Genomic DNA, 20,319 nt, shown 5'->3' on the forward strand with positions numbered 1-20,319 from the left:
CTTACAACAAGTAGACATACAATAAATACATGTTCACTCATTATAAGGACATCTTGTACATCCCATAATTTTGAATGTTCAGCACCCATTGCGTTAATTTTTATCTGCCCCATTATGCAACCTTCAAAAATCTGAATTCATCACTTTAAGAATACAGTATTTTGAGATTTAAGAAGCAAAAGAAACAAAGTTTGAATAGAAGGATCAACAGTCAGGGCCCATTCCTTTCTGATTCAAGGAACCCCATAAAATTTGAATGGGTCCCGACTGTTGATACTTCCATTCTGCTTTTGAATTTATGATTTGTCTTATCTGTGTACGGTTATAAAACTATTTCAACGGTGTGGTTATTCAGTAGTACTTAATAACATTCTAAACAACTGGGCTTATACATTTTTCTTTATAGTTTTTTTGGTTTTTACGCAGTCGGGTTTTTTGTTTTTTATTTAATAATTTTTTATTTTACACTTTTTAGTTAATTTTCATTGACTTATTTATTATGGTTATAAGACGGTACATTTCGCAACCTTGTCATTTCATTGAGAGAGTTTGTTTGTAGTCAACCTAAACACAGCTATATAAACAGCTTGTATAACTAATGATTAGGGCTCGACCGATGGCATTTTTTGGCCGATGGGCCGATGCCGATTGTTCAAAGATGGCCGATGGCCGATTGTTTTCCTCCAAATGGCCGATGTTGTTGGCCGATGGCAAAAAAAAAAAAAAAAAAAAAAATCGAACAGAAATAAACTGATAAGATTATCAGGTTTAAAGGATCATTGATTCATTTCACTTTACTTTCTTTCGACGAATAAGGAATTGTAATCACAAAATATATTGATCAGATTTCGACCTAAATTTATATTTTACGATCACCCAATTTAAACTTCACAAGTTTTTTCGGCACAGCTGTACATGCATATGTACCTAAGAACATATAGATGACCGAAATTTCCATTTTGAACTCCTCCTTAGTTAATTATTGCAAACTCACTTGTGATGTCTTCATCCGCGTAAACTTGCGTCACTCAAAAATGTTATGAAATAGTAAGTTGGAAACTCTTACGTACGTAGTATGATCTAAAAGTTTGAGGCAAGCTGTATAAAACCTTACCCTGAATAGTTCACATTACCGAAGCACATCTATCTACAAAATTGTCACCTTGAACGACTATGCACTTCTGCCAACGTTCGTATAGCTTTTAGAAGCACTGACAGCCATTTTCGCAAGTTCCTGTAAGGCTTTAACTTCATCGTGAGGAAGAAGGCGACTTTCATGTTGAGGATGCACGGTTTGGTTTCGTCGGACTTAGCTCCGTATGACTTTTACCTGTTCCCAGCAAAAAAGATTTGCATGGACGCCGCTTTCTTCCGTCAGGAGAAGATAAAGCTTCATCACAGAAGGTAGCGAAAAATGACTTCCATGAGTGTTTTCAAAAGTTATATGAACGCTGGAAGAGGTACATAGTCCAGTGTTGCCAGATTGGGGGAAATTTTCCCATTTTGGGGAAATCTGGTGCTCTCTGGGGAAAATTTGAGGAAATGGGTTTTGAGGGGAATTTTTTGGGGGAAACTTGGGGGAAAAAAAACCTCGGGAAAATTTGTAATTAAATTTGCGTCTTGACATCTGGTAGTTACATTGTTTGTATCAAACAGCGTTGGTTTAGTTTTGTTCAACTTTAGGGAATTCGCATTTCGTATTGTGTGGAATATTATGTACGGAATTCGCATTAATAGTTCTGCGTGGGTTTCTAGTTGATACGTGAAACAGGCAAAAATAAGTGTGATGAAGAATATTCTTGGATAAATATATATATACAAAAATCATAGTTAAAATTTGCAGAAGCAGAGTATTAATTGCGAGTAGAAAAAAAAATATTTGGTTATTTCTTATCTTTCGGGTCAGGCGCTTGTATTTATGACTAGTGGCACCTGCACGGCTTTGCCCGTAGTAGAAAAATTAAAAGGTATTTTGGTTCCCCTGTATATTTACAAATAATGCAAGGTGAATTTCTCGCCAATTGGCTTGCCCACGTTACGGTTCCATATTATGATAACTTGGTAATTTAGTCTTCCATCTTATGATAATTTTGCTCGGGAAAATGTTTTTAAAATTGGAATAGAAAAATAACAAAATCGAATTTTCGAAAAATCGCTTAAAGGTGCGCACCCACATGCTACAAACTGATTCCTTGCCAAATTTCATGAAAATCAGTCAAACGGTCTAGGTGCTATGCGCGTCACAGAGATCTTGACAGAGAGAGAGAGGGAGAGATCCGGAGAGAGAGACTTTCAGCTTTATTATTAGTAAAGATAAAAAAAGATAAAGACAAAAAAAAGCAAAAATGGGAAGAAAAAAAAGTTGGGGAACTTTGTAAGAAAATTTGGCTATTTGGGGGGGGGGGGATTTTTTCAAGAGACAAAAATATCAGAGGAAGTCGATTCTTTTTATGAAAATTTTAGTGGAAAAATAATTTTTAAATTTGGAGAATTTTGATAGAAAACATCGCTTTTTGGGGGAAAAGTTGGAAGGGAATTGGGGAAATCTGGATTTGACCATCTGGCAACACTGACATAGTCCCTCATGGTGACCTTTTGAAGGTGGATGTGCTTCGGTTATGTGAACTATTCTGGGTAAGGTTTTATACAGCTTGTCCCCCGAACTTTTGGATCGTAGTCCGTACAATCTGTATAGGGTGTAGTTATGTTTTTCCTTTTTTACTGCTGTATGATGGAAGACAAAGAACAACCAAAAAAAAAAAAAGAATAAAATAAAAGAAAGAAAGAAAGAAAAAAAAGGAAGAGAAGCAAAGAGACTGTTTAATAACCAATTGATTTTTTTAAATTGAACATATAACTAAGATTTCAGTAATATTGTAATAATGTATAGATTTAGATACATTAAACATAGTTAAAAAACATTAAATTATGTTTTACCATGAAAATTAAGAATAAAACTATGATACCGTCAACAAATAACGCAATTAAAGTGGGAAAATTGCACGTAAACATTTTTTAGTCATCAAATTAAACAAAAAAGGTAACAGATAAATTTCAATATTAAATCATATTAGGAATATTTTTATACTTATTTAAAATTTATGAATAGAAAAGTTTGCATTTTTCATAAAAACTATAAGAGTGACATAAATTTTTCTGAAAAAAGAAATAGCATGAAAAGAGCGAGGTTCTTAAAACGCAACTACAATAAACAAACTCAATATTTACACCAAGTTAATAACTGAATACATATACTACTTGATCTGATGTACACGTAATATTGAATAATTTGATTGTTTAATCTTTTATGAAGCACTACGAACAAGTTCAAATTTAATTTTTCAATTTAACAATAATTTTCTGAAATTTAAAAATTGCATAATAGAAAATCCTTTGAACTTTTCTATAACATATTATTAAAAATATGATGAAAACGAAAATAATTTATTCATTGATTTTATATAAATACATAAAAATAGTTACTTATGCGGTAACTATTATTTAACTTACTAACTTTTTTCAATAACAGAAAAAAAAATCGATCGCTATTGATGATGCAAAAAAGATGGCGCATTACGAAATATAGGTGAAACAAATATAAGAAATACACAAAATGACATTTCTTGACCAAAATAAATAATCTCTAAATATGTAAGAAATGCTTGACACGACGAGGGTGGGTTAAGAGGGTCACCCTTTGATTTTGGGGTAACTCACAACCTTAAACTTCGGCCTCATTTTTTTAGTACAGAACCGCTACCACCAACGCCTCGGAAGAGTTTCTGTATCAACTTCCGCACTTACGAAGAAAAAATTCAAAAGTCCCTTTGATTTCCGAATTATGTCACTATTCAAAACGTCTTTAATCAATTTTGTTAGATTAATTCTCTAAATTTTTCCTAAACAAAAAATAAAGCTTGAAAAAAAAAAAAAAAAAAAAAAAAACTCTAATTTTATGAATGGTGTTACTTTTAAACAACTCAAAAGTACAACTACAGCTTAATTTCAGAAATTGAGGGAGTGGGAGGAGGGGCACGCAAGTGTTCTCGGAAATACAAAAAATAGTCGTAAAAAAAAGAGTTCAAAGTAATCATAAACATTAAGCAGAAAAACTCTTTTAAAACTTGCACCCGAGTTTGTTTTGACGCGCAGTGGCGGATTTAAAATATTGCAATTGCACAAGAGGCCCCATAACCGTAGGGGCCCGAGTTAGAAAATGCTTATGATAAATGTTTTACATTTTCTATGATTGAGAAATAGGGCCCCAAAATGTATTTCGACGGGCCTCAAACTTGTAGCTCCGCCGAAGCGATACAAAAAAGACTGCATTACTGTGATTCATATTACAAATATTGAAAAATTAAAAATTACCGTCGGTTCAACGAGAATCTAACAAAATGAAACAAAACCGGTTTCGCCATCTCATATTTGTTTGCACGGTCTCCAATTCGGCAATATATCATCAAATGATCGTCAGTCTGAGGCGCTGTATTAGTTTTGCCTTGAAATAAGTAATTAACAGCCACAAAAAAATGAGTAAATAGGCTTTTTAGAACACCCGATTGAAAACAAAAAGGGAATTGCACAACTGGAACGTACGCACACCCCACACGCGAAATTTAGCCTTCTACAGTTTACCATTTTTGAGTTATGACTTATGAGAGATACTTACATACATCCAACCGCAAGAAACAACGCAATAATTAACTTGTTTGGTACCTGAATGCAGTATTAAAAACTCTTTCAGGGGTGATTGAAATAAAAATTCATACTGAAATTTAAGTAAACAATTTTATGTGAAAACAATAACTCACTTTACTTTTTAATACAAAGTAAAACAACAAAGATCCTTTTTTTCCCCAAAAACATCGGCCAATTCCATCGGCTTTTCGATGTTTTTTAAGGCCGATGGGCCGATGTTTCCTGCAAGTTAGCATCGGCCGCCGATGCCGATGGCTAAACTGTTGAACCATCGGCCAGGCCGATGCATCGGTCGAGTCCTACTAATGATGACGCGTTATCTGAAACGTCGTCAGTCAAATCTTTCTCGCAAAATTAAAAATGCCTCTCAAGAAAGTACACGTCGCGAAACTCAGTCCCTTGTATCAAGACAAAAACAAATGCATCATATGTTAGAGATAAAAATCGAATTAGTTGACTTTCTTTCTTTTTTTTTTTAGTTGCTTATTGCAAGGGTTTATTTTGATGAGGACTACAATATGAGTGTCTTGCTTTCGTTACGCATAATATATTTTTTATTACAGTACAGATTACACATAAAGATTACATGAAAGAATTTACATCAGAAAGAGGGGAAAGTACATCCGGAGCAAAGGTGTCTTGACCCACCCCCTCAAGTGGGAGAAGCAATCGCTTAGACCACTCGGCCACTGAGACCCCAATTAGTAAACTTAGTAAACAAAAAATTCAGGCAGTGAAAACTGCCTGCATTTGTCGCACGCAGGTAGCGTGCGACACCCAGCGTGCGCCGATCCCAAACTGACAAAATGGCAACTGGTTTGTGAAATTGTACTTTTGATTACTGTCATGTGTTTAGTGACACTCCCAAGGTTAAGACAAATCCATTGACGTAAGAATTACCAAAATTGGCCCAGGCGTTTAGCCTGTAGAACGCCACATAGAAACGGACGTACATACATACGTAGACTGATAAACACATTACTCTCCTTTGCGTCGCTCACGCGCAGTCGGGTAAAAAGAAAAAATGTATTTTTTCATTTGATTATTTAACGATTTTTTTTTAAATTCAAAATTTCAACATAAGCGCCAATGGAAAACATTCATTTTTTTAACATTTCAAAAGTCAATCACGCTTAACATTCTTATTTTAAAAAAGAGAAAGAAATACGCTTTTAATATTGCAATTTTTTTTTCATCACTTAAATATGTACTTTCTTGCGACTAGTTTAGTTATGTGAGCATTTCTCGTGTTATGCTTTAATGTTCACGGCATTTTTTTGATAAAGAGCCTGAAGAACCCTTTGTAATTTGTTTGAAATCTTCTATTTGAAGTCGCTTGTATTTCTATTAATCCCCATAATCTTAACTTTAACCATTTTAATGGATATTTTATAATTATTATCGATCCAGTTCTTCTGAGAATACCAATCTTGCCTAATTAGATAGTTGGAATTCTCTCGAAAACATAAATTTACAATTCTATTCAGCTCATTATTAAGCTAAATGTAAAACTTCAGACTTAATTTCCAACACTTCTGATAAGCAACGTGATTTATCTTTTTCTTCTAGACATAGTCCATCTTGTGGATCAGACAATCAATCCCTCCCGTTTATTTGAGTCGGACGAAACCTTCACCTCAACTTTACGTTATGAATCTTATTTAGTCATACCCACAGTTTAAATAATTTCCGAGATTATAACAAAGCTTGATAAATCTCGTGAAAATCAAATTCTATGATTGTTTAACAAATAGTGTATAAAAAAAGGTTCTGATTGATCAAAATCAGCAATGACTTTCAGCTAGAACAAATATTGCGATTTTGCAGAAGCAAAATGTTGCACGACATACATAATATCTCTCAGTGTCTAACTGAAAAAGTTATGCATTCAGTGGAAAGGCATGTTAATGAAACATCTGAGTGATACATCTGACTTGTTGACCCATCTCTCCCGTAATTGTCCTAGAGCTGATGATAGAAAAATCGATGCTGATTTACAGAAAATAGGTTTAATTAGATCTGGTGGAATCTCAGTTCACTTCCCATTTTTCTTCTTTGGTTTTCTTTTCCCTATATTGCAAAATACTATCATGTAACTTCCGGGGGGTAACTTCCTATCCATTTGACTTCCGGGTGGAAGACTACATAAGAAAACAACTCCTCCCATGTTTCGTAAATACACCACAATTCTTTACTATTTGAACCCAATAAAACAGGAAGCACGTCATAAAAGGTTGCTAGGTAGGAAGCGTTTCGTTTGCGTTCGTAGTGGAGGCGTTAAGCTTGAGGATGTGACGAGTTTATGTAGTATTAGGTAAAACGCAATAGTAACTGAAACTTATGAATGGAAAATCCTTTACTACATCCACCTTTAGTTATGAAAGAAAATGCGTTGCATAGGAAATCAGACGAAGAGTATGACATGAGTGGGGACTATTTTTAACACGAAGTGCGTTTTTATTTCTAACGTGGAGTTTCCAAACAGGCTGGCAATAAATGGAACCCTTCGATTGTGTAAAGTCTTTAATTATTTCGTACGATAACATTTTTTGGCAAATAAGGAAGCCTTTTTGGATACGTTTACGCAAAAGCTGTTTCAAACTCATTTTGAATTTCCCTTTATGGATTAATAGAAAGGAAAAATATACCTTTTAATTTCACATTTCTTCTGAAATTAAAACTGTAAAACTGTTTGGCTAAAACAAATATGTCACTGAATTTTGAATTTCATTGAACTTTGTGAATTTTCATTAGTTGCGCTACTGGTTTCATACTGATAGGGAATTAATGTTGGTTTTTGTATTGAAAGTAAATATTTATGCCAGAAACGGTGAAACCGAAGGAATTTCGTTTAGTTTTTCCGGATGGAAATATTTTTCAGTAATGGAAGTGCAATCTAACAGTCATATACACACAGGAACATTGAAAATAGCGCCCCAAGAAAGAAGAAAGGTACAATCGTGAAACTTTGCAAATAAGAAGAGTGACATCTGATATGCAAATGATCCAAATTTGGTGTCAATGCGCAAGACCGTTTACCTACAGTATCAGTGTAATCGGAAAAAACGGTTCTATATAAACCAGTGCATAATTTAAGATTGTTAAATGTTACGATTACATCCCGATTGTTGGAGAACCTTAATGAGTGAAGGATGCCAGGTAGGCGAGTTAGAAAACGTTTCTTACAGTTAAGCGAGTTTAAAAGAAGTTTGATCATCGGCATGAAAATTGCGCACTGGTCGACGAGCCGTGTTGCTGCCCAGGTGGATCGTTCGGAGTGTTCCGTTAGAAAATGTTGAAGGCAGTGGACACGAAATGGTACTTACGTGCGAAAAACCGGATCTGGAGCGACCAGGACGACGACGAGGAGAGAGGATCGAAGGATTGTCCGCCAAGCGCTCGTGGATCCCACAGTAACTCGGTCCATCATTCAAGCAGACGTAGGGGGTAGCAGTTCTAGACGTCTAGCAGAAGTGAATCTGATGTCCAAACGTCCTTTTCGTGTACTCCCTTTAACACTAAAACATAGGCAGCTCCGTCTACAATGGTGCGAAGCCAGAGCGATGTGGGATGTCATTGACTGGCAAAAGGTGGTCTTCAATGATGAATCCCGGTTCGTTTTGGGGTCAGATGATAACCGCGAAGAGGGTGGAGGCGCCCTGGAGAAAAGTATCATTCCACCCATTCTATCGCACGACACACTGCCCGCGCCGCGGGTATAATGGTCTGGGAGGCCATAACCTATGATAGCCGGTCTACTCTAGTTGTGCTACTTGGAACCTTAACGGGTCAGCGATATGTTAATGAAATTCTGCAACCACATGTAGGACCGCTCCTAAATGGTCTCCCAGGGGCAATTTTCCAACAAGATAACGCTCGGCCGCATACAGCTAAAGTTGATCAAGACTTCTTAGGTCCTTTTGAGACTTTTCCATAGCCAGCACGCTCCCCCGACTTGTCTCCTATAGAACATGTATGGGATCAGTTGAAACAGCAGATGCCGCCGTCCTACTCTGTACAAGATTTAGAAGTGGCTGTTAATAATTTGTGGGTAAAACCGCTTCAAGACAACATCAGACTTTTAATTAGCTCAATGCCAGACCGTGTTGCGGCTTGTATTGCAGCAAAAGGCCATCCAACGCGTTATTGAAGTAGCACTCTGTATTTATCTCATTTCTTAGCCTGTATTTGTTTAATTGTCTAAAATTTGGGAAATCAAGTATATCTCTCACCTATATTATTCTGTATATTAAATTTCACTTCAATCCAAAGTTTCCTTTTTGGGGCGCTATTTTCAATGTTTCTGAGTGTATGATAAAATTTAAATAAAATAAAAAATGCTTTTTATGGTAATAGTTTTAAAAAATAACGATTTTGTTCTTTACATATATATTTATTTATTATTATTTGATGTGGAAAAATTGTTATCAAGGAAGTTTTAATTGCAAAGATTATTAGTATTTTTCGCAAGAGCTTAAGGGTTTTAAAAAAATGTTTAACCTAAAAAAAATACTGCATCCCCTCCCCCCTTTACGACTTAAATGCTTTTCCACAGTGTGATTCAGAATTAAATAGGCTATTAATCTGTATATCAGAAGAAAGTGATCAAACACCTAAATATAAGAAAACTGTAATACATATAAATATTTAAAAACCGTCCTAAATCATTTTTCCGTTTTTTTAACGTTAAAAAAAAAAAATGCTGACACCTTCAACAAGTAGTAGAAGCTCTGACACAAGTAAATATTGTTAATATTATTGTTAATTTTTTTAAAAAAAAAATTGTCAAGACTGCGTCTAGAACCTAGTATAAATTTACTGAATAAAAATTAATTAATAATTTGAAAATTCCTAACTAATTTTGGAAGAAAATATTTGAATGAACTTTAAAAAAACTGTCCCTCATCTAGATCTTTTCAAAAATGCATGATTTATGTAAACAAAAATAACTGTCTGAAAATTGTTCGAAATTTTCTGTTTTCATGAGGAAGATGATGGAAAGGAAAATAAAAAAAATAGTAAAGATTTTCATACTCCAGAAAGCTTCAACCATGTCTACGTTAGAAGGAGAAAGGCAAACAAGGGGGTATGTCATTAGCTCTTGGGGGGGGGGGGGAGCTTCGTGTGTTTTTGAACAATGTACCTAATTAAAGCACTACATCATCCTCGGGCAGTGTTTCTGAATATGCAAGGTGATGCCGTTGACCTATCAAACCGGCTTTTTTAACCACAGGATGGGCAAGGCGAAATCGTTTATTCCAATCGTCTCAAGCGGTGAATTGAATTTCACCTTAATAGCAATGATGTCTGGACACAGATGAAGAGTGGCCTCACATGCATCACGACACAAGGTCGAGGTCATTTCATAATTTATTGACTGTAGTTTCTTAGCAATGTCCGTAGTTACCTGAGAAGTTGTTTTGGTTTGTGGTATTTTCTTTGCGTAAAACAAACTCAAACGATCCTTTCTTTTGGAATTTATTTCCTGTCTTCAGATAATTCAGTTTGACAAATATTTTTGTAAATTTTTATTTATTATTATTTCTTTTACTTAAGACTTAGTTGGGATTTTAGAAGTTCTGAGAGGGTAGGAAGGATATGAATATTATTCCGTCTTATATCACTTGCAAATATTGTGTTACATGACTGAATTTATTTCCCAAATGATAACACCAAAGTCTGTGTGTTCGTTATACAAATCCAGTTTAGTTCAGATTTTGTCCAAATTTGACACAGAGGGCCTTAGATGCTCAGGAATTTACATGGGGGGGGGGGGTCGTCTCCATATCGGGCGAAAACCCCATCCATTTACAAATCCACAGTTTACTTCGTATCTACGCCAAATTTGCTTCAGAGGTTCTTTGTTGCTCAGGAACTAACATAGGGGGGTTTTCTTATATAATTTCAGTTTACATCGGACCTTCACTAAATTTGACACATAAGTCTAATGCTCCTCTCATAGGGGTTTCCTTATACAACTCCAGGTTATATCGGATTTTTACCAAATTTGGCACAGGGAATTCACATAGGGCTTTTTTCACACAAACCGCTGTGGGGGTGGAGGACGTAAATATCCTCCATAAGGATCAGAAGGAACAAGCCGTTAAACGGAAGGTTTACGCTTGTTAATAACAATAACTGAAGTTCTGGAATTAAAAAAAAAAAACTAAGAGGTCTACATTTCAATTTTGAGTCCTTTCTGCACCGTTGACGGAAAATTTTACACCATATTTTTTCTTTAATATAAGTCTGATTTTCGAGCATGTGTCTCTTTACACTGCTTTTATTTTCGAGGTAGACCGTGCATCGCGGTGCAACACAGTGAGCAAACTATAAAACAAAGGACAACTTATTACTGAAAAAATCCGGTTCTAAACTAATTCGTTATGATAAAATATTTTCGCTTGTCTTTTCATCATGGGGAGAAATTATTGGCAGCAACCTTTCAGAATTGAAATTTATTGTGCATCAATTCATCGTGTGTCAGTTTATCATCACATAAATAGTTGTCATATTTTTATCCCTAATTGATACAATTTGAATACTATTTTACATTCGTTTAAATAGATTGATAATTATCTTGTTTTTATTCAGCTTAGTTATAATTGGCAAATATGTACACAGTTTCAATAATATATATATTTTCTTAATAATTTTTGTCTCAGCATGACTTGATAAAAATCTAAGAATTCCGGTATTATGGAAATGAAGCAGCATTATTACGCGACGCTACTAGAGCATAGAAATTATTTGGTACACGTAAGAATTAATTTGCTAATTAAAATAACTTAATTTAGTAAAAATATTGCTTAAATATCTGGAATTAAGATAAAGAATTTTTAGTTCTCATTTCCCTGTTTTAACTCTAATTCCTACTACAGTAAGTTCACGAGTTATGTTACCCTTCTGTTACTTAATGTTTCGTATTTGTAAGACGTTAGACTGAATTATAATTTCGAGCCTATTTACTTCAATTTAAGAAATAAGTCATAATGCCTGTTGTAACATTTTTTATTGTTATTTTTAAACCATGTTATATATGCATTATGAAAAAAAATATTTTAGTACGTGTATCTTTCAACCATACTTGTGAATACAAAGCTTAATTTTAAATTTGAAAGCGTATATATCTGTGTTTGAAAAAAGTAACCGACGCACGCATAATTCTCATTCAAATATCAAATTAAGAGCAGAAGCATTTACAATTCATTATACTTGTAACCAGTGCTGTCTTTTTGGGAAGGAGAACGCGGAGGAATGCTGCTCCCCAAATATGTAGTTTGGTATTGTAAATATAAGGTATATTCTGCTGTGTGCAGGTAAACGGCAGTATCTACAGAAATGAGTCTTTGAGACATTTGAAGAAATGTGTAGTGGATTTGATGCTAACAATGTGAAAATGTTGTTGATAAAAGGCGCGAATTAGACTTTTTTTTCAGCGGAAACCAAATAAACGAGCTTGTACAGTAAAGATAACGTAAAATAGATGACAAAAATACAAAAAAAAAAAAAAAAAAATAAGTAATCATAAGTAATATGAACTGGTATACTTTGGCTTTATAAAAAACCGCCAATTCCATGACATGTATTCTGTGAAAAGATGCGTTGCCTCAAATGCTTCTGTCAACCACAGCATAGATTGTAATTATGTATATATTTATGAATCATTGTCTGCTAGTACAGTGTGTCTTTAAAGCCTACTATCTCAACCCTAATCAATGTTGAATATTTATTCCATCTTAAAAAGTTAAGTTTTACGGATGTTTTTAAATTATTGTTTTTTTAGAAAACAAAAGATTACACAATTTTTCTGCTCTTATAGTACTAATGTTTAGGATGTTAGAAGTCTCTCTCTTCACTAATATCATATTTTTCGGTTGGTTTATGCGTGAATATGTGCGCTGACTCTCAATAACTTTGTAATTTTTCTCAGAAGAAATTCTTTATAATTAGAATTAATTTCATCAAAAGCCTGGAATGAGTCCCTAAAACACAAAAATACGAAAGAAACTCAGAATGTTATCAATTGTTCTATCATAGTCATAGTTCAACAACCAGGATGACATTCAGGATGCACTCCCTTTTTTTTCATTATTTCAGATAAATTATTTGTCGGAAATCTACAATTATTTCCTTTTGAAACAGACTTTTGTCGTATAGCATCTTTCAAGTATTCAGAGAAAATAAAAGGCATAAAAATGTGTTTTAGAAATGGTGTGTTCGCATTTTTAAATAGTCCTTACCGCTAATCCTTGTTGAGAAAGCATATAATGCACAGTTTGCGTAACATCAGCGGCATGGAGATCATTGTGGTAAGGGTTTTTGTGTCGAACATAACCATGATGAACTTGACTCATAAAATTTTCCATTGTTGATGAAGGAATCTAGTAGGAAAAAAGAAAACGAAAATGAGTTATTGAGCTAAAACCGCACACAGACACGTACGTAAACATTCATTATTTAACGAATAACAAGAGTAAATCCAGAAATTTATCAAGGAGGGGACAATTTATTTTTTATTAATTACCTCTTACTATGAATCAGATTTTTACATGTAAGGGGAGTGGCGGAGAGATCCCACAGCATTTTTATAAGAAAACAAAACAAATATAATATAGAGATGAAGCCAATGAGGAGATAGGACGGAGGTCCCGAACTTATTCTCTTTCTTTCACGTCATCGAAAGTAACCAGGTAATTTTTATCAGTGTTTTGAAAGTATTGTTTTGGACATTTGATTTATAAATTACAAAAAATTAATTTTATGAGCCAAAAAAAAAAAAAAAAAAACCTCACTAGAATCATAAAAACCCATTAGAATCATATGACGGGTGCGTAGGAATATATGCCTAGGTATTAAAATTTGACTCTATTGGGTTATAGATTTTGTAATACTCTACTTGTGAATCATTAAATGTAGTCATTGGTACTATAAGTCGCAATAAAATACATGGTTGCAGTTCAAATCAAAACAGTTGTTTTTCTCCTATGTTTTATAAGATTACTTTCTTAAAGCTCTATATCCTTTGATATTCAAAGAGTATACTTGTTTCTACACTTGGTAATGCAAGGGGGTAGAAGGGCATAATTGCATACTACAAGCTAGTTGTGAAAAACAAAAGAAAAAGAACGAATGCAATAGAGGAAAAAACGTGCTGTAACAAGGGGGGGGGGAGGTTATCAGCTCTTGAAAAAAAAAACTGCGCCCGACTTCCAGAGCTTCTGTATTGTTCTTCCCCGGAGAACACAATACTTCACATTACTCGTGCGTGTAAAAACAAAAACAGGTCCTTAAAAGAGCTTTCACGCGACGAAAATAAAAATCCAACAATTTTCGATTGTTATAAGGATGTTGAAGCTGACCCTGAATATAATAGTATAGAGAACGATTGGTTCGAAGTATGAAGACTCATAGGGAGCTAGACGAATTCAGTTTATCTTTTATTGCACATTCCGTAACGGTTTGATGGGTGTTCCAAAGTCGTTATAGAAATGAAACTTTAAATATAGATATTTTCAGCTGTCGATGACATGTATTGTCCATTACGGATCTGAATTCAGAGTGCTTATTTTTTGTGCTACCTTCCAATGCGCATTATATTCCTTGGAAAATGATCCTCATTCTGGATTACGTAACTGTTTGGAAATTTCACCTCAAAACATTACTAAACATTCTTTTAAAATACAAATAGATGAAATTAATAAGCTTATTATTTTAATCGATTTGCTTGAATGTTCCTCGAAACCTACTTTTCTATGAAAAAAGCATACGCTGATCAAAATACTTAAGGTAGAAATTGGAATTCAAGAATAAGTTCGATGTATAACTAGGGGAATCAACCTCCTGCTCGCTTCGCTTGCCGACTACGGTGGCTCAATGCAACCTGCGGCGGGTGGCAATCGTTGCTTTGAGTGCTAGTTTATAAATGTGAGACGGGACGGAATGGCTTCCCCTGGATGTCCTGTATATAACAGTACCAATATTAACCTGGTAGACATTGACAGTTCGGAAGAGATAGGGTTACAGACACACAAACAGACGCGCACAGGTTTTAATAGTAGGTATGAATTTAGCTCATGTTTTCTTTGCTCATTTTTTCTTTTGCTCATGTTTTCTTTGCTCATTTTTTCTTTTGCTGACGTTTTCTTTAGCTCATGTTTTTTGCAGTGTAACAATGCTTGAAAATTTATACGTTTCATGCCTACAGTTTTAATAAAGTAATTTTACCTTCAGTAATATCATGATTGAGGTACTGAGAACTAAATAAATGTAAGTGGGTATTTTTAAGTTATGAGAGTAAAACATGTGCAAAGCATAAATTGTTGATAGTTTTTCATTGAAAAGTTTTTCTAAATGATACTGTATAGCAGCACACTGCCAGTGCTATTTATTATTATTTTTTTAATCTCTTTAACACAAATCAGATCAACCTGTCTCCTGTCATTTGCACTAAATGTTTCCATATTTTAAATTTTGCCTCATACCCTTTTTTTTTAGGTGCTTATATATCATGTTTGCGATGTGGGGAGGATTTAATTTTAAAATTTTAAATTGTGAACTTTATATATATATATATATATATATATATATATATATATATACACATAAAGTTCACAATTTGAAACTTTACTATCAAACATGCAAAAGTATATCATTTCTATGCATTATTTATCTATCATTCCTCCCTATACCGCATCATTGAATTTCCCCACTCTTTTATTTTTTGCAGCAAAATGGGAAAAAGTACTCTTGCAAAAATAACCTTAATAATGTGCTTTAGAAATCATACGTTTAAAATTTTTCTTGTGGGTGAATCTATAGTTAAATTATTTTATTTAGTTGCCATAAGAATTGCTCAGCGCAAAAATGCATATGGTAGTGCATCGTAAAACTGCTCCATGTATGTGTTTTGAAGTAGGGGAACTTGGGACAAAGTGAAATAGTTAAGATTTCTGAGCTTTTTCAAGATGAACCAATTGAAAATTTGTTTTGAAAATTACAGTACACAATGAAAGACAATTTTATTTTATTAAAACTTTCATCAAAACATTTTTTACCTTTGGCAGTAATTTTGCGCCTTTAAAAATTAGTGGAAAATGTTCACTTTTTTTTCCATGGGGCAATGTGAAAAATAAAATGTTTTTCTAATGAAATATTTTCTATTGTATTATAAAAATATTTTTAAACAAATGAATCAGTAAATAAAAGTTAAAATGATAAATGAAAAGTTAAGGAAACAGAAAGCGAATAAATAAATATATTAATTAATTAATGCATGAAGAAAAATAAATGAGTAAGTAAAAGAGTGAATGAATAAGAAAATAAGTGAATGAATGAGCAAAAAAATAGACTTACTAAATGAAGGAATGTAACTGAATTAATCAACAAATGAATACGTGAGTGATTTAGTAAGTGATTGAACGACTAAACGAAATCTATTTCATTTTGCCTCGCATGTAATTGCCTAATTGTAAAAAATATTTAAAATAAAATTAAGGTTAATGTATTAAATAAATAAATACTGCAACGAATATGAGAAAGTTTCACTTAATACTTTAAATGCTGATAAGAAGAACTTTATCTTTTTATAATAACAAAAATAGTTTTTCACTTGCAAAAATGTAGTTCAATATAAGTATCAATTTTTTTTTAATTGCCTGTATTATCTTATGTTTTTATCTTTGGTGGTATTTTTTTTCGGAATGGAATAGACTACATGTGCTACTGCATAGTTAAAATATTACCACATAGATGGCGGTAAAAGCAGAGTAAATATTTCACGATTTCACTTTGCCCGCTATTTCACTTTGCTACTAGTTCAAATACTAGGTAAAGCTTCTGAAGTTAATATGATAAACTTGCCGCCTTCTATAGATACTATTTGATGTAGAATCAATGAATAAGTAACTGGTGTTAAATACTAAATAACCAAATGACTAAAAAAGTTAACAAGTAATTGCACGAAGAATTCATCGTGACAAATCTCAAAATGTTACTAATTAAGCAACTCTGCTATGTTAAGTTCGTTACATTGATTTACGAAACTAGAGACATAAAAGAAGGATGTTTGAGTTACTGATCTGTTCAATCATGCAATTAATTCCGAAATATTTAGTTCAGCTGATAGTTGTATTGAAAGAAACTTATTGAACTCGACAAAATTGTATTGTGTTATGCAGTGATATGGCTAAATGCATATCAAAAGCAATGCAATGCATTCCAGACAATTTTATGAATTATGCAATGAAGTGGGATCTGAAAATGAATATTTATTTATCCATACTGAAGTAAGAGTTTTACAATGAAAAATAAGTAAGACAATAAGTAGAAACACTTCTTAAGGTAGTAGAAATTCAGAATTAAGATATGCTTCCTCGATTAGAATTTCAATCCAAAACTGTCCTAATTATCTGGTATCCTTTATCGTAGTTTTTAAACGTGTTAAATAGCATGGTAATTTAAACGACTAAATTTTTAATAGGGAAGACCAGGGGAATGCCTCCACCTTAAGGAACTTCAATTTTTATCACCATCAAAAATCGTATTTATGAGCTAGATCAATATTTTGGATTATTGTATGCCATCTTAAGATTGTATAATAAATTTGTTATTAATAAATCTATAAAAAAATAGTCATATAACAGCAATTTGCCAACCTCTGCACTGTGGCGGTATTACCCAGGGAGTTGGGGTAATCCCGCCACTAGCCAATATGACTAAAAGACTAAGAAGGAAAATTTATTGAAAATCCTATATGCAACTAGAACTACAATACAGGAATCGAAAAGCAAAATAATTGAAATTTTTAGTTTATACGAGAGAAAAAGCAGTATTTTTAGTTCATCTGATTTTCTTAAAATTTACAAAAATCAAATGTAGTTAACAGCTGTTTCAGCATTGCTAGACTCTGAATGCACCCACTTGCCACAGCAAGTGCATCTGTATCACAGCTTGCTCGTTCCATATTTGTTGCATATAGCACAAAGTTGAACGTTTAGATCGCTTGAATCAAAAAGGTCATTATTTTCGTCGTCGTCACAAAACTTTTCGACGTCGATATCCTCCTTTATCTGAAGAGTTTTCCAAACTAAAAAGTCGCTTTTGCCTTTTCCTAACAAATTTATTCAATTTCTTTTGCCGTGTTGTCACTGCTTTCTCTTTCTTTGCCTTGGATTCAGTTTTGAATTTTTTATAGAATGGAAACCTTGTGCATTAAGTTGGGGTGAAAAGTGAAAGCAAAATATCTATAATGGCTACAAAAATGGCATCAAATGTTAAGTATTTAGTTTAATTTTTGACCGTTCTGGCGAAAACGGAACGTTTAAATTTAATACCTCCTATTGATGCTAAGAATATGTGAAATTTTCAATTGCAACAATCAACACACTTGGGAATGGCACCGGCAGCTGTTATAAAGTGGCAAATTTGGATCAAGATTGGTCTGTATCGAGGGGAACAATTTTCAAATCCAAGGTGCTGACTCACAACTAGTCATAAACGAAAACCAATTTAAGTATAAAATAATGCCAAGCCTGATTCCTATGATAAAAATGGATCAGTGGTTGGAAAAACTAGATTTGTTTTGTAGCGAACTACAACTACTTTGTTACAAATGTAGTTAAGTACTACATTTGTAACTACTTTTTTTTAATGTAGCAACTACAAACTGATTTTGAAATGTAGTCGCTACTCCGTTACTTTTCAAAAAATAATTAAATAAAGAGCATATACACTAGGGTGTCCCACAAGAAATGAAAGTCAGTTTTTCAAGTCACATCTTTCTTATATCTTTCCTATTATGTCAAAACAATTGTGAAAAAAAGTTTCATATAATTTGAACAACGGCAATCCGTGCTGAATTGCGTCTGAAAGTGGAAAGCAATACTTATATGCTAGGCCAAATCGAAAAGAAAACTTTTTTTTGGAAACTTGAAATTTCTGTTGATAAAACGTTGCCCCCCCCTGTACCCCACACCCCTCCACAAAAACATTTTATCAAAATAAAAAAAATATTTGAATGACCCACACTTGGCCTAATATTTAAAACTTCCTTCAAAAAAATTTTTTTTTAAATTTAAAAAAAAAAAATACATGCAAATTTAAATAAAATTTATTTTTTAAAAAAATACATACAAATTTAAATAAAATACGAGAGGGGACCCAAAAATAACCGGATTTTTGTTCTAAAATATTTATAGATCAGTTTATTCACAAAATTTCTTTAGTCTCCTTCAAAGTATTCACCATTAGATGCAATACACCAGTTAATTCTTTTTTCCACTATTAGAAACTCCCCTGGGACTCTTTGACCGTGTTCAGCGCCCGTTGCGAAGTAGTTTTTACAGCCTCTACATCATCAAAAAGCCTCTTTTTTTATTTTTTTTCATCCTCGGGAACAGAAAACAATCACAGGGGCAAGGTTTGGCGAATACGAGGGGTGAAGAACCACTGGCCACCCCTGAGAGGCCAAGTAGCGCTTAATAGTGAAGGCTGAATGTGCGGAAGCGATATCATGGTGAAGGAACCATTCTTCATATCGCCTGCGCGAGCTCCAACTCGCATCTGTTTCTTCTGAAATTTCGTCATTCGTAAAACAATGACTCTCATTGATTTTTTGGTGGATTTTTTCAGCGTTTTCATCATTTCGAGACGTTGAAGGGCGCTCAGAACGAGCATGACCTTCAGCACTCATGCTACCACGTTTAAAGCTCCCAAACCACTCGAAAAGTTATGTACGGCTCATAACATCGTTTTTGAAAGCTTGTTGAAGCATTTGGTAAGCTGTTCCGTTGCTGATTTTTCAAGCAGGAAGCAAAATTTCAAGCTTACACTTTGATCTTTTAAATGTGACATGATGAGTTCGCAGGCGGAAAGCAATAACGCCTGAGAAAACCAACACCACGATCAGACGTTATCAACTACACTGATGCCACTTGCACAGCTGGTCTGTGAAGGTCTCTACTTAAGCCATCTAGCTGGAGAACACTCTACTATACCTAGGATTGCCAACGCACCATTAGTAGGGTTTCTTTTGGGTCCCGCCTCGTATTAAGCTCAAAAATAATTAGTGAACACATTTTCAAACACTGTGAACACGGAAGTGTGCACTGGTTGCCATTATTAAAATTTTCGAAATTATCTTTTTACAATTGTTTTGACGTAAAAGAAAATATATAAGAGGGTGTGCGAATTGAAAAATCAACTTTCGATTTTTTGGAACACCCTAATTCATGCACGTACTGTAGGAGGATTGAGCGAAAAAAGCTTAAGATTGATAAACTAGCTGATCTAAACATGGAATATTACTAAGAATTGTCTATTATTTCTTTTTCTTTTTTTTTTCAAAAATGACCGTTATCACACTCTAAAATAACACTGTAATACTCGTATTTATTGTAAGCCGGCCATGGCAGTTCAATATCACACATCCTCTTCTATAATATTTATCTCATCAAAAACAACCCTGTTCTAAAAATTTCCCCGACAAGAAAAACTTTAATTTTTCCGCACAAAAAAGAAAGCCTTCATCCTAAACCCCAAAACCCTCCGCCTTAAAAAGTTATGATATCTAGTTTGTCCGCCAAGTATCTGCCAAACTATCATCCTCCTTGTTCTCTT

The 20,319-nt window shown here is 33.7% G+C and overlaps 1 protein-coding gene across 1 annotated transcript in view; it reads right to left on the reverse strand.

Annotated features, from left to right (window-relative positions):
• Positions 1-20,319, reverse strand: part of LOC129218856 (dual specificity calcium/calmodulin-dependent 3',5'-cyclic nucleotide phosphodiesterase 1-like) — a 143,337-nt gene that overhangs the window by 55,989 nt on the left and 67,029 nt on the right. Inside the window, exon 6 of the mRNA XM_054853177.1 lies at positions 12,945-13,085. Coding sequence (XP_054709152.1) covers positions 12,945-13,085 — 141 coding nt within the window. The remainder of the gene's footprint in view (positions 1-12,944; positions 13,086-20,319) is intronic.

The sequence above is a fragment of the Uloborus diversus genome, chromosome 3, assembly GCF_026930045.1.
Source record: "Uloborus diversus isolate 005 chromosome 3, Udiv.v.3.1, whole genome shotgun sequence".
Taxonomy (NCBI): domain Eukaryota; kingdom Metazoa; phylum Arthropoda; class Arachnida; order Araneae; family Uloboridae; genus Uloborus; species Uloborus diversus.